The sequence below is a fragment of the Octopus sinensis genome, linkage group LG3 (genome assembly GCF_006345805.1).
Source record: "Octopus sinensis linkage group LG3, ASM634580v1, whole genome shotgun sequence".
NCBI classification, from domain to species: Eukaryota; Metazoa; Mollusca; class Cephalopoda; order Octopoda; family Octopodidae; genus Octopus; species Octopus sinensis.
Window position 1 is genome coordinate 166,531,492 of NC_042999.1, and position 16,315 is coordinate 166,547,806.

Consider the following 16,315-nt stretch of genomic DNA (forward strand, 5'->3'; position numbering starts at 1 on the left):
CTGCCAATGGTAAAATTCATTGCTTGGGGGACCAAATTTGCAACTGTCTGGTTGCTGTTTGGTATCCCCGAGAAGGTGGTACATTTGCCAGCAAGCCCCTTGAGGGGAACAAGATTTTGTTCCTCCCCACTTATTGTGGGAGGAAGATAGGAAGAGCCTGGGTGTGCGGGCTGCTCCTGGGCACGGAGGCAGGATGGATCAAAGATACCATCCGGCGAGGCTTGGGGGATAGCGGGCCCAGTCTATTGAGTGTGGATATTGCTCCTGCAGTCAACTGGGAGGGGTCAAAGGCAACCTTGACCCTGTGGACCCCGGTGGCTGTGGGAGATATGATATTCCCAGACTTCCTAAAAATGGCCGGGTACAGGTACCCGGTGATACTTGAGGGACGCCCCCCCCCCAAGTATCACCTGTGCCTGGAACCTGACCATATCAGGAAGAACTGCCCCAAGGGCCGTGGTAAGGCCCTGGAGCATAAAAAAGAAAAAGTGCTTGCCGGCCTCTCATTGGAGGGCGAGACAGTGGAAGTCGTGGAGGAAGTTGCCTCCACGAAAAGAAAAAGAAAGGTGAGCAACAATGGTTGCTCACCAAAGAATGTACAGACAGCAGAGGAGGGTAGCGACCCCCTGCGTCTGCCAATGCAGCTCCCTGCTCCCGCGGCCTCAAAAAGAAAAAGGAAAAAGAGGCGCAGAGGACGGTCGGCGGATGTTTCTGGGCCGCCGACAGAACCGCAAGTGGGATGTGTGCCACCAGCGGATAAGGCTCCGTCAGTGGGAAGTGTTCCACTGACAGAGCAGTTTGAGGTCCCTTCCCGTGAGGAGGAGGAGTTTATCCTCCTTTACCACGAGGGAGGGACTGTGAGTGAATTTTTGGACGGCTTGGGCCACCGAGACCGTGCGTACTCGGTCTGCTCAAGTAGTCCAATATGGCCTCTGCAGGTGGCTGCGGAGGTAGTAACATATAAAATTTTGTCAAAGGTCAAAGTGATGTTCACAATTCCCCACCAACAACAAAAATGCAGCAAATATAATGAAATGTGTCTACGATATCCTCACCGTGTTACAGACACTGCTATATTCATTAAACTAATGCAAGTTACACATTCTGAAATGCTGAATCCCTGTTGGATACCTTGAATACTTATGAAACACGAAGTTCCTATCCGTTCTCTTGACAACATCAGCTGAAAGAAAGTAAATAATTTATGGCTGTAGTCTTGTCTCAACTCACAGCCACAGAGACATTATGATTACATGACTGGTCACTACACTTGATATCCACAAAACATAACAGCAGAATTAACCCTTCGCCTGTCCTGAGTATCACATGTGAGACACAGGCCATATTTCCCTGCCATCCATGCATTATATATGATACACATTCCAAATTTTTTACAACCATCAAAGTAATCTGCGATTTAGAAAGGGGAAACGTTATAATGCTTAGAACGTATGAAATGGGCAAACTAAAAGCTTGAGAACAAGCATGGACATTCAGGACAAACTTATGAAAATGCTTTGGACAGATAAAGGGTTAATTCATACTGCAGCATATTCTGGAGAAAACTCATTCATGCTGACCAAAACAAAAACAAAACAGCTCAACCTTAATTACTTCTTGGCCCCACTCCACCCCTGTAGGATTACAAACATTAATAAATCCTAATAAGTACAGCTGTCATGAACTGAGACCGTTTCCTCAGGCTTCCAATGCTGTCGCTGTAAAACTTCAATTCATTAAAAAATTAGGATAAAAAGAAATAAATGACCGAAGCAAAACAAATGGGATGTATATATATATAAAACCATTACAATCTCAAACTTAACAAAAACAAAGCATATATGGTATACAGGATATGTTTGCATATTTCTGTCAGAGATCTGCTCTGATAAAGCTGACAAAAGCAATTCAACAGAATTATGTTACAAAAATGAGAAGCTGGGAATTTTCTATTTTTAACCAATAGAGAAAGATTACTCACTGCACTTGTGCGTGCATGCATGCATTTATTTGTGCATGGTGTGGCTGTATAGATGCATCACATGTTAGTTTTGACAATGAGTAACTTAGGTGTTCCATCAAAGCACATTGTATCAGTGTGAGTGGCCGAGTATTCCAGACACCGGTGCTTTTAACACAAGTACTCAGACACACTTAGACGATGTATATGACAAGACTGAGCCTCTGAATTACAACTACCGTCATTTGATTAGCTTAAACACAGTTTTGATCAACTTAATTTCACTCACAAGGTTTGGGTTGATTTTGAGCTTTATAGAAGATACTGCATAAGATACTGTGTGTATACAAACAAACATACACTCCTAGCATTGACAAGGTAAATTGCGCTTTTCTAAGATAGCCAATCAAAAGTTTTAGCAAGTGAAATCAATTTGTGAGAGTGAAAAAAATGACAATCAAATCTCTCTTATATCACACCTCACCATCTTAAAAAAGGGTAAAGACAAACTGAATATATTGTTCAGCAAGAGAGAGAGAGAGAGAGAGAGAGAGGGGATGATTGTAAGTGGAATTCTTTTGATTATAGATCTATATGATTAATCTTTTGCTTGTCCTGTGTATCACATGTGGTACACAGGACATATTTCCCTGGTATCCATGTCTCATATATGATACACATTCCTAATCTTTTCAACCACCAGAGTAATTTGAGACTTATGAAAGGAAAGCTTTCTATTACTCAGAATGTATAAAACAAGGACTAACTAAAAGTCTGAAAACCAGTATAGACATTCAGAACAAACTTTTGAAAATGCTTTAGACAGGTGAAGAGTTAAAGTTCATCTGAGACTAAATGACTACAACATATATTTTATAGATTTATCAATATACAAAATTATTTTCAGATGTCATTATATTAATTAATGAAGATTAATTAATGAATATTAATTAATGAAGATTGTAGAAATGAAATAGAATAACAAGATTATATACATTTTTGATAGCAAATAAAGTCTGCAGACAATTAATTACAAGAGAGACAGTAATTTGTTTAGTTAATGTCTTAATGTGAAGGTCTTGAAATTAAAAATTAAGATTACTGAATTAAGAATGAAGGTTTCATATATTTAGAACTTAGGAAACAATATTTGGTTTAGAATAATATGAGTGTCAAGTTAAATGCCTTAAAATAATCTTATATCTCAATGTTCAGAGTTCAAATTCTGCTTAGGATATATTTTCTTTTCACTCTCCAGGATTGATTAAAATAAATACTTGGTGAGTACAGATGTCAGGCCAGTCAACCTGAAACACATCTGCACTTCAAAATTTATGACCTTGAACTAATACAAGAAATTACTGTTGTTATTATTGTTGTTGTTGTTGTTAAGGTGGCAAGCTGGTAGAGTCATTAGCACACTGGGCGAAATGCTTATCGGTATTTTGCCTGTCGCTACATTCTAAGTTCAAATTCTGCCAAGGCCGACTTTGCCATTCATCCTTTCAAGATTGATAAATTAAGTAACAGTGAAACACTGGGGTCAATGTAATCAATTAGTCCCTGCCCTACAAATTCGAGGCCTTGGGCCTTTAGTAGAAAGGATTATAATTGTTGTTGTTGTTAAGGCAGCAAGCTGGCAGAATCATTAGCACACCTGGCAAAATGCTTAGCAGCATTTCGTCTGTCTCTATCTTCTGAGTTCAAATTCCACCAAGGTTGACTTTGCCTGTCATCCCTTTGGGGTTGATGTAATTAACTAGACTCCCTCCCTGAAAATTTCAGGCCTTATATCTATGGCAGAGAGGAGTGTTATTGTTGTTGTTGTTGCCACTATTGTTATAGGGAAAATGCCATACAACATTTGTTCTGCCTTTTTTATGTTCTGAGTTCAAATTCCACCTAGATCAACTTTGCCTTTCAGTCTCTAAGGCTGACAAAATAAGATACCAGTCAAGTACCAGGATTGATAGTACTGACTAACTCTCCTCTCTTCAAAATTGCTGGCATTAAGCATAAATCAGAAACAATTATATTTAGTGCAGTAAACTGGCAGAATCGTTAGACCGTTGAGAAAAATGCTTTGTGATATTTCTTCTGGAGTTGAAATCCTGCTGAGGTTAATTTTGCCTTTCATCTTTTCAGGGTCGATAAAATAAAAAAAAAACTAGTTAAGCACTGGGGTCAATGTAGTTGACTAATACCCTCCTAAAATTGCTGTTTGTGCTAAAATTTGAAACATTATTCTTAATATTTTTCAACTCCCTTCTTCACATTAGTCATGTATATTACTCAATCAATGACTTAAAACACTACTCTCTTGTCTTGTATACTATAGTACAAACAGAAGCCAATCAATTTCAAAATGTTGAAACTTTATTAGTGTTTCACAGATCTTTTAAATGTTACTGTTTTGTTTTACACCACTAATGACCATGAAAGAAGTACACAAGTACATATATCACTTGTTCCCATGACCCCATCCCTTACAAATACTTTTAGGTAAAGAGATGTTATAATGAATTATGTAAATAATTGTGTATAAATGTGTGTATATTCTGAGGGGAAAATATGAAAACCCATTTGAATCATAGTAAGAAAACAGCAACCTACTTTGACCAAATGAAGGGGTTTTCCAGTTCTCACCTGCAGCATTTGAAGTGGTAGTGTTGATTTTAGATACACCTTCAATTGCATACCAAAAACCTACAAAATAATATTTGAATATTAAGATGCTTTGCAGGACATAATTTGTGCATTTTTAACATATTTATATTTTCAATCATTATTTCTTGTCAAAAAAACAAAAAAATTTCCATCCTGTTATACATAAGATGTTTTTCACAAATCACACGAAATTGAACCAATCCTATGACTGGCACCCGGCAGATGCCAGGGCCCCTGGACTGGTGGTACGTAAAAAGCACTATCCGACTTGTGGCCAATGCCAGCGCCGCCTCGACTGGCTTCTGTGCCGGTGGCATGTAAATTGCACCAATCCAACCATGGCCGTTGCCAGCCTCGCCTGGCACCTGTGCGGGTGGCACGTAAAAAGCACCTACTACACTCATGGAGTCGTTGGCGTTAGGAAGGGCATCCAGCCGTAGAAACACTGCCAGATCAGACTGGGCCTGATGCGGCCTTCCGGCTTCACAGACCCCAGTGGAACCGTCCAACCCATGCTAGCATGGAAAGCGGACGCTAAATGATGATGATGATGATGATGATATATATACACAAACAATAATGACAGATATGTATAGATTTTCATGAAAAATGAAAATTGAGAACTTATCTTGAGACTCAAGGTTCAAACCGCTGCAATCTTCAGGCAAAGATATAGAAAAACCATATCACACCACAACATGTATTGAGCACACTTTCTCATTTGTTCAATATTAAGCAATCTACATGTATATATGTGAATATATATATATATATATATATATATATATATAGGGTGCGATGGGTAAATTGTCGCCATTTTATATTTTTTATTTTGCACATGCGCATCATTTGTTTTTGATTTTGTCAGCTACACAGTATAGTAGGGTCAGTTGGGCACCATCTGTGAGAGAAGCAGCATGATGTTGCAATTCACTCTGCCAGAAATTTGGGAACGACATGCTGCACTGCTTGGCATTTGTGCCAGCAGCTCTAATACAAACATTTCAGAGTGTTTGGGTGTCAATCTGAGGAGAGTGCAGAGGATTCAGAAAGAGTTGGATGAGTCTAATGGTGATGGTACGGCAGCTCGAAACATTCTCATCATTCTGATAAGAAAAGAGCTACTGAATTTGCTGGTGAGATCCAGGCCATGATTGACAATGATCCCCCCCAAGTCAATCAGGTCCACCACCAGGGACATGGGAATGTCTGAGTTTCTTATCAGGCAGGTAGTACTTGAAGACATTTGGTATTCCTCATACAAGATGAGAAAGGGCCAATTGACATCAAGAACAAGAGGAAAGTTCACGCTACAAAGCTTTTGAACACTCTCAAGCATCTTCTCCAACCAAACATGCTTTGGTTGTTCTCAGACAAGAAAAATTTCTGCCAAGATTAGATGGTGAACACATGGAACAGTTGGCGTGCCATGTCCCCAAAACATGTACCAAGAATGATAAAAATTAAACATCCAGTCAACATCATGGTGTTTGAAGTGCTCAGTAATGATGGCAATGTTATGTCTCCATTCATCTTCCCACAGGCCCTCAAACTCAACATTGAGGCCTACATCAAGTGCCTGAAGGAGGTAGTGCTGCCCAGGGTCAAAAGGGTGACTGCTGGACAACCCTATGTCTGGCAACAGGACTCAGCCTCAAGCCACACAACCAGGAGAACCCAGTCATGGCTGTCAGACACTTTCTGCGAACCACATCATTGCAAACATCTGGTCACCCAACACCCCAGACTGCAACCCCCTTGATTATTATGTGTGGGTCGCAGTTGAACGATAGACCAAAAAAGACATTTTTATGTAATTTTGGTAGATATATCTGTTAAAATGAGATGTCAGTGTTATTTTCATTTCTGCATAATTAAGACACCAATTTATTCACCACACCCTGTATATATCATCATCATCATCGTTTAACGTCCATCTTCTATACATGCATGAGTAGGACAGTTGAGAGGAGCCAGTCAGGTAGAAAACTACGCTATGCTACTGTTTGTTTTGACAGGGTTTCTACAGCTGGATGCCCTTTCTAACACCAACCACTCTGCAGAGTGGACTCAGTGCTTTTTACACAGTACTAGCACAGTATGTATATAATATATATATATATATACACACATATATATACTTTTGAATCTAAATGAATTATATAACTTTTATACACCAATGCATTTTCTTAGCTCATTCCATATCAACTTCCTGCTCACTTCTTAGACTATATATCTCTTTTACTCTCTTTTACTTGTTTCAGTCATTTGACTGCGGCCATGCTGGAGCACCGCCTTTTAATCGACAACTCAACCCCGGGACTTATTCTTTTGTAAGCCCAGTACTTATTCTATCGGTCTCTTTTGCCGAACTGCTAAGTAACGGGGACAAATAATCACACCAGCATCGGTTGTCAAGCAATGCTAGGGGGACAAACACAGACACAAAAACACACACACGCATATATATATATACATATATACAACGGGCTTCTTTCAGTTTCCATCAACCAAATCCACTCACAAGGCTTTGGTCGGCCCGGGGCTATAGTAGAAGACACTTGCCCAGGGTGCCACGCAGTGGAACTGAACCCCGAACCATGTGGTTGGTAGACAAGCTACTTACCACACAGCCACTCTTAAATGAAAGTTATCTTGAGGATGGAAAATCGAAGTATAACTGTTTATCAAGTAGTTATCATGAAGCTGGATGTTAAAGCAAACATGAGGTCTATTTTAAATTCGTTTTTGAATACTCATATAATAATTCCATATCATATTACATGTTTCATTACAGATGTCATCCATCTAAACTTAATTAACATCTTTAATTGTCTCTCTTTTCTCCCTTTTACTCTTTTACTTGTTTCAGTCATTTGACTGCAGCCATGCTGGAGCACCGCCTTTAGTCGATCAAATCGACCCCGGAACTTATTCTTTGTAAGCCCAGTACTTATTCTATCGGTCTCTTTTGCCGAACCACTAAGTGGCGGGGACATAAACACACCAGTATCGGTTGTCAAGCAATGCTAGGGGGACAAACACAGACACACAAACACATATATACATATATATACATATATACGACAGGCTTCTTTCAGTTTCCGTCTACCAAATCCACTCACAAGGCATTGGTCGGCCCGGGGCTATAGGAGAAGACACTTGCCCAAGATGCCACGCAGTGGGACTGAACCCGCAACCATGTGGTTGGTTAGCAAGCTACTTACCACACAGCCACTCCTGCGCCTATAAAATTTATCTTTCTATAATTTTTCATTACAAATATTTTAGTTCCAACTAGTTGATGAAAGGTACTGACATACAAGTAAAACAAGTTTGTAGAGTAACAAAACATTTTCAACTTATGCTGCATCTTTAGCAGCTTCCCCAATTTTCCTTTGTTTATTTTTTTTATTGTTACAAAAGAAATTACCAAGGATATAATTTTTTAGATGTTATAGTAGAATTATGAATGAGAAAAAAAAAGACGGGCAAAAGTGACCTGCCAAACAATAAGTTGAAACAAAAGGACATTAAATTTTTCCCTTTTGAAATTACTTACTTTTGATACCAAGCTCTCCAGTTTCTTTAGGTTTATAATTATTAAATGCTATATTGGTAACATTTAGATCTAAGTCTTCAACAAAATGAATTTCCGCATCTTTCACTTGTTTAAAAATAACAGGTTCAAGAGAGCCATGTCCCAAAATGGGCTGGAAAAAAAAAAAAAAAAAGTTAATTAAATTTTACTTCCACAATAACAAAACGTTTACAATACACAATCTAACACTAGAAGTCATGTATAAACATTAATTAAACTTAATGAAGAGACATTAAAAGAAGAGCTTGTTCATAGAATTAAAATTGACCAGGTTTATGAACATTTGGAATACTAAAGCTGTTTTGATATGGATCTACATTGTGAGTATATATCCAAACAATATGTGAAAAGGATAGTAATGTGAAGATTGCTTCAAAATCACCTCACAAGATTTAGTTAACAAGAACAAATGATATATAGCTTGCAGTTTGAAAAAATAAGATATTAACAGTGTATAGTAGAGAGTAGCAAGAGGTGGGTGAAGAGGGACAGTCACCTTAGACTCTCCCCATCCGTTCTACCATTGCATGCAGGTGTGCAGGACCACAACATTTCTTCTAGCCTATCATGCTTATTAAGGCGGAGGTACATTAAGTATCTTTGTCTCTGTACACTAAGAACCTTTGATATGCCACTGGATAAGAGAAAGTGCATGGGGAGGGGAGTGTAAAAAAATATCAGGTAACAATTAATTTGAAGAAGAAATTAAATATAATCTGAATTTGATTTAGAATATGCTTATCTTTTGAATATTATAATTTTATTTTCCAGTATTAGATATGACCTTCAAAATCTCTGTTGAGAGAATAACTACAACAAGGAAGAAGTAAAATGTACCTTCAATACTTTGAAAGGCAAGACTGTGAAATAAATTGCAATAAAAATTCTAAAATTTCAAAAGATACCTTATGACCGGTTAAACTATAAAAATGTGATTTGAACCACACCTTATTAGCTTGTCTAACCCTAACCCTTTCGTTACCAACCCGGCTGAAACTGGCTCTGGCTCTGAGTACAAATGTCTTGTTTTCATAAGTTTGGAATTCAAATCTTCCACTAAGCCTTAGTCACAATTTATGTTCCTAACACTAGCTTAATGATAACTAAGTCATTTTACTAAATTTTTTGTTATATTCAAAGTAATTGAAAGAAACACGGAATATCTCAAAATAAATGCAGTAACGAAAGGGTTAACAAGTTTATTTTACATATGCAACACATAATTACTGAATGTTGCCCTTAACCCTTTAGTGTTTAAACTGGCCACATCCGGCCCAATATATTCTACATGTTTTATATTTGAACTAGCCATATCTAGCCTCTCACACCTAACCTACAGTGACTTTCTAAAAATAAACAATCACATCATTGAAACCTCAAAGCTATAAGATAATGCATGATTAATTCAAAATAATTTGAGTGAAAATGCATTACATTTAACAGAGTAATCTGAACACTAAAGGGTTAAACACTCTTGTGTTAGTAAAATGATCAGAAATGAAGCAGTAATTTATTTTAACGTGGCCCCTGTGCCAGTGACACGTAAAAGCACCATCCGTTCGTGGCCGTTTGCCAGCTCTGTCTGGCCCCCGTGTCGGTGGCACGTAAAAGCACCATCCGTTCATGTCCGTTGCCAGCCTCGCCTGGCCCCCGTGCCGGTGACACGTAAAAGCACCATCCGTTTGGTGGCCGTTTGCCAGCCCTGTCTGGCCCCCGTGTTGGTGGCACGTAAAAGCACCATCCGTTCGTGTCCGTTGCCAGCCTCGCCTGGCCCCCGTGCCGGTGACACGTAAAAGCACCATCCGTTCGTGGCCGTTTGCCAGCTCCGTCTGGCACCTGTGCGGGTGGCATGTAAAAAGCACCCACTACACTCACGGAGTGGTTGGCGTTAGGAAGGGCATCCAGCCGTAGAAACATTGCCAGATCTGACTGGGCCTGATGAAGCCTTCCAGCTTCACAGACCCCAGTTGAACCGTCCAACCCATGCTAGCATGGAAAACGGACGCTAAATGATGATGATGATGATGATGTGGCATTTTTTGCTGCACTTTCAAAATCAGAATTCAGCAACCACACATTCAACTCTTTAACCTCCTTAACTTCTGTCAAATATAATGCTTATTTGTTCACATCATTCTGAATCAATCTTGCATTATCATGTAGCTTTGAGATTTTGATGATGTAACTGTTTATTCTTTCAATGATATTATAGGGTGGGTGTGAAAGGCTGGATCTGGCCATTATGAACATAAAACAGGTAGAATATTTTGGCCAGATATGGCCAGTTTAAATAGATTTCTGCCAAACATAATGCTTATTCATTCACATTGCTTTAAATTAATCCTGGATTATCTTGAAACTTTGAGATTCCAATGTTGTGACTGTTGACTGTTTATTTTTAGAAAGATATTGTAGGTTTGGTGTGAGAGTCTGGATCTGGCTAGTTTGAACATAAAAGAGATGGAATACTTGAGCCAGGTATGGCTGGTTTAAATGCTGAAGGGTTAATGTAAAAGTTAACATTTACCTGCATATCACTTGTTCGAAGAGCGTCATTAATATCTTCAGTTGTTAAACGTCGTCGTTTAGCATGCTTCATGAATTCAATACTATTCTGAAATAGGAAACAAAAAATATATGTATTTATATATTTGTATGAGTGTGTGTATATGTATGTATACTCTTTTTACTCTTTTTCTTGTTTCAGTCATTTGATTGCAGCCATGCTGGAGCACCGCCTTTAGTCGAGCAAATTGACCCCGGGACTTATTCTTTGTAAGCCCAGTACTTATTCCATCGGTCTCTTTTGCCGAACCGCTAAGTGACGGGGACGTAAACACACCAGCATCGGTTGTCAAGCAATGCTAGGGGGACAAACACACACACATACACACACACATATATATATATATATATATATATATATATACATATATACGACAGGCTTCTTTCAGTTTCCGTCTACCAAATCCACTCACAAGGCATTGGTCGGCCCGGGGCTATAGCAGAAGACACTTGCCCAAGATGCCACGCAGTGGGACTGAACCCGGAACCATGTGGTTGGTTAGCAAGCTACTTACCACACAGCCACTCCTGCGCCTATGTTGTATGTATGTATATATGTATATATGTATATATATAATATATATATATATATTGGTAAAAATGGTAAGATAACAAAAGAAAGAAAGAGACCTCAATATTATGTAAATAGAGGAAATTTATCTGTAAAATAATATGTGACAATTATTCAATAGCCAAGATATAACTCTGAGTTTCGGATGCCGAGGTGGAAATCCACACCACCATCTCTTCGGTTATCTGGAAAAACGCTATGAAAAAAGACCGTTATACAAAGGGAAATTACTGTGTTATAATTTCGCTACTTATATAAATTAAGGTTAAAAGTTCATAGTAAACACATAAGCATGCCTACTCATATGCTCACATGTGCGCTTGCGCACCCACATGCATACGTATACGTCACTATCAAAACATACACATCTTCACTCGCATTTTTCGCCAAATGTATACGCATATATATATAAACTTATACACACACACGCGCGTACCGTAAAGGTTCATACATACGTCTATATACGCACAAGCACAAGAAAAATCATGATTAAAGGTAACAATACAGAAAAAAACATAAGGAAGTATACAAAGCGTAAAACCACGTTCATATACGGACATGCCCTTATGCACACATACACACACACGCCCATATGTACATACCCACACATGTTTATATATGCATACACACACACGCATACACAAAAAAAGAGATTATACATATGCCCAAAAAATCCGAAAAAATTGTAAAAATACTAAGTAAAAACGTCTATATATATATATGTATTCTTATGCCCGCACACATGCACACATCTATATACATACATACCCACCCACTCATACATATTCACACACGCATACAAATGAATCTATATAGGCACAAGGAAAAATGCAGGATGGAAGAGTACAGAAAATATTATTATGTGTAAAAATATAAAAATATATGAAAAAAATAAAAGGTATAAAGAGATAAAAAACTTTTGTGTGGACATAATATAGAAAGCAAGTTCTATCTGTAGTCTTGAGGGGACCAAAAACGTAACAAAAATTTTGTCACATGTGGGCATGATCCGAAAAGTTCTGTCCTTGAGTTTAGACATGTAGTCTAAACTCAAGCTGCTTTTCCAGATAAGCCATCTCTCCATGTCGCATATATGTATGTATATAAAGTTTAAAATTAAAATGAGGGTGAAAATTGGATACTAATTTGATAACATCTATTTTAACACCAGTGGTCTAGCATATAAAAAAACTGAGATTCAGTAAATAGTATTACATACATAAATATAAAAGGGAATTTTACCACTATGTGGAAACCCTTATGCTAGAAGAAGATCCACTATGGTCTTAACCACTAAGAACAATTCTTAGTGGTTAAGACCATAGCGGATCTTCTTCTAGCATAAGGGTTTCCACATAGTGGTAAAATTCCCTTTTATATTTATTTATATATATATATATATATACATAATTATAATTAGGGTTCAGCTAACTGCTTCACCACAGACCCAAATTAGAAATAGGAGTTAAAAATTCCTTTCCTGCTACTATAAGAATCTCCATGACGGTAAACATACTTTTTTACAAAGGCAAAGAGAAAGACAATGAATCAACACGACCCGGATTAATTATATACGTGTTTTGAGATTAAAGTAATTTGAATTTTACTTACTTCTCTCTTCAGTATAACATTTCCAATTTATAAAATTTAAAGTGCTACGGCCGAATATGCACACAATCAAGCATCATCATGTAACAGATATCCAACCAACACTTCCAAAATTTAGAGCTGAATGTGAATACACTATTCAAACTCTATACCCACGAGCAATACTCACGTGTATGCTATTTAAAATTATATATGTGTGTGTGTGTGTGTGTGTGTGTGTGTGTGTGTGTGTGTGTGTGTGTGTGTGTGTGTATGTGTGCGTGTGTGTGTGTGTGTGTGTGTGTGTGTGTGTGTGTGTCAATGTACTATATATCCAAATAAGAAGCACACTCTAAAGTATAGAGCAATAAAGTATTAAAGTAATTAAAGTTAATGTCAGGTCATAGAGTGACCAATGGTTTCACATCCATGCAAGCTGTAGCTTCATGGATGACTTATCAGACTCTAGCCCAAAGACAAGATTAACCCTTTCGTTACTAACCCGGCTGAAACCGGCTCTGGCTCAGTAGCACAAATGTCTTGTTTTCATAAGTTTTGAATCAAAATCTTCCAGCAAACCTTTTTCACAATTAATGTTCCTAACACTAGCTGAATGATAACGAAGTTATTTTACTAAATTCTTTGTTATATTTAAAATTAATTGAAAGAAACACAGAGCATCTCAACAGAAATACAGTAACGAAAGGGTTAACTCTTCACCTCTTAGCGTCAGAAAGTCTGATGAGTGGTCCATGAAGCTATGGCCTTTGTGGATGCAAAACCACTGGTCACTCTATGACCAGACATTAACTTTACTACTTTAATACACACACACACACACATACACACACATATACACAAACACATGTTTAATAACAGTTTAATTCAGCAACCCCTTTCATAAAGTTATGTGGAAACATCTAACAAGGTGGACATGTCCCATGTCTGTGAAACTTTATGTAAGTTAAGCCAAGATACTATTAAAGACAAGTAATTCCATCCAAATGTGTTGAGTATTCATCATCATCATTTAATGTCCGCTTTCCATGCTAGCAAGGGTTGGACAGTTCAACTGAGGTCTGTGAAGCCAGAAGGCTGCATCAGGCCCAGTCTGATCTGGCAGTGTTTCTACAGCAAGATGCCCTTCCTAATGCCAACCACTCCGTGAGTGTAGTGGGTGTTTTTTATGTGCCACCTGCACAGGTGCCAGATGGGGCTGGCAAATGGCCACGGTCAGATGGTGCTTTTTACGTGCCACCGGCACAGGGGCCAGGCGAGGCTGGCAACGGCCACGAACGGATGGTGCTTTTTACGTGCCTTATTACTTCTGTTTATTCACTTACTCACTCATGTATCATCATCATCCTTTAAAATCCATTTTCCATGCTGGCATGTGTGTGTGTGTGTGTGTGTGTGCATATAAATGTGTGATTGTGTGTACCCTTGTCTTGACATGACATGATGATTGTAAATGAGCATCATTGCCATAGAAACGATGTTGTTTGCTTCTGGGTTTCAATAAAAAAAAAACATGTCTGGCTACAGGGAAAGATTACCTTGTTTGGAAATAGGTGAAAGTTTGTGACAAGGGCATCAGGCTGTAGAAAGTCTGTTTCAACAAATTCTGTCTGACCCATGCTAACATGGAAAAGTGGATGTTAAATAATGATAATGATGATGTGTGTATGAAATACAGGGTGCAATGGGTAAATTGTGCACCTTTTATATTTTTTATTTCAAGCATACACATTGTTTTTGATTTCATTGACTGCACTGTATAGTAGGGTCAGTTGGGCACTGTCTGTGAGAAAAACAGCTCCATGAAGCAATTCACTCAGCCAGAAATTTGGAAACAGCATGCTGTACTGCTTGGCATTCACGCCAGAAGCTCCAATACAAACTTGTACCAAGAGTGATAAAATTCAAACATCCAGTCAACATCATGGTGTTTGAAGTGATCAGTAATGATGGCGATGTTATGTATGTATGATAACATACATCTTCCCACATGGCCTCAAACTCAATATGGAGGCCTACATTAAGTGCCTGGGTCAAGAGGGTGGCTGCTGGACACCCCATGTCTGGCAACAGGACTCAGCCTCAAGCCACACAAGCAGGAGAACCCAGTCATTGCTGTCAGACAATTTCTGCAACTACATCATCCCTAACATCTGACCACCTAACTCCCCACAATGCGACTCAATTGATTATTATGTGCATGGCACAGTTGAGCAAGAGACCAACAACACTCCTTGTAACACCAAAAATGAACTGAAGGCAAGGATTATAGCAGCATTCATCAACTTAAACAAGGAGACCATCCAGAAGAGTTGCAGGAGATTCTGAAGTCATCTTGAGGCTGTGGTTGAAGCCAATGGCGATTTTATTGAATAAATTACTCTTTAGTATTTCAAGATATTTCTATGTAATTTTGGTAAATATATCTGTTAAAATGAGATCTCAGTGTTATTTTCTTTTTCACACAACTTTGACGATTGTTTATTCACCATATCCTGTATATTCCTCATTATCATCAATGTCGTCATCATTATTTGACCCCCACTTTTCATTGCTGGCATGGCTAAGATGGTTTAACAGGAACTAGAAACTCAAATAACAGCACCAAGCTCTATTGTGTGTTTTGGTTTGGTGTCTCCAACCGGATGCCCTTTCTAACACCAACTACTTAGTAGAGTGTACTGGGAGCTTTTTACATGGCACTATCAGCATTGAGGTCACCAAGTAACTTGCAGGACAAGACTTTAACTGTTGGAAGGAGTAGTATTAAGGGACAGAAAAGAACCATGGCTACCTCAGATGGAGAGGAGGGTGGGGGAGAGAGAGAGAGAGAGAGAGAGAGAAGAGCAAAGGAGGGTGAAGATGTGATGGGAGAGGGAGACACACACCTATCTATTGGGTTGGCAAGAAAGTAATTTTGGTTTCTTTAGTGTGAAATAAAAGTCATTTTCTTTTTCATACAAAATTAAACTTGAATCAATTCTATATTTTCCATTTTGTTCGATGACCTTTTGCCATCTTTCTGGTAACTTCATGATTCCGTGCTCAGAACTTCTGGACCTTATCAGCCAAAAAGTGAAGCAAGTGTGATTTCAGGTCATCATCATTATCGAAAGTTTTACCATTCAAAGAATTTTGCAAACTTCGAAATAAATGGTAAACTGATGGTGCAAGGTCAGGGCTATATGATGGATGTGACATTACTTCCCAACCAAGCTCCAATAATTTTTCACAAGTTAGCAAAGATGTGTGTGATCTACTGTTGTCATAGTGGAATTCGAATCCTTTACGATTTGTCAATTCTGATTGTTTTTCTTTGATTGCTTCCTCCAGTTTCATTAACTGT

General features: G+C 38.4%; 1 protein-coding gene across 1 annotated transcript in view; it reads right to left on the minus strand.

Annotated features, from left to right (window-relative positions):
• LOC115209588 (transcription initiation factor TFIID subunit 6b) overlaps positions 1-16,315 on the minus strand; it is a 61,365-nt gene that overhangs the window by 17,771 nt on the left and 27,279 nt on the right. The window contains exons 4-6 of the mRNA XM_029778027.2: positions 10,756-10,842; positions 8,190-8,340; positions 4,574-4,666 (exon numbers count right to left, since the gene is read on the minus strand). Of these exons, the coding sequence (XP_029633887.1) occupies positions 4,574-4,666; positions 8,190-8,340; positions 10,756-10,842 (331 nt within the window). The remainder of the gene's footprint in view (positions 1-4,573; positions 4,667-8,189; positions 8,341-10,755; positions 10,843-16,315) is intronic.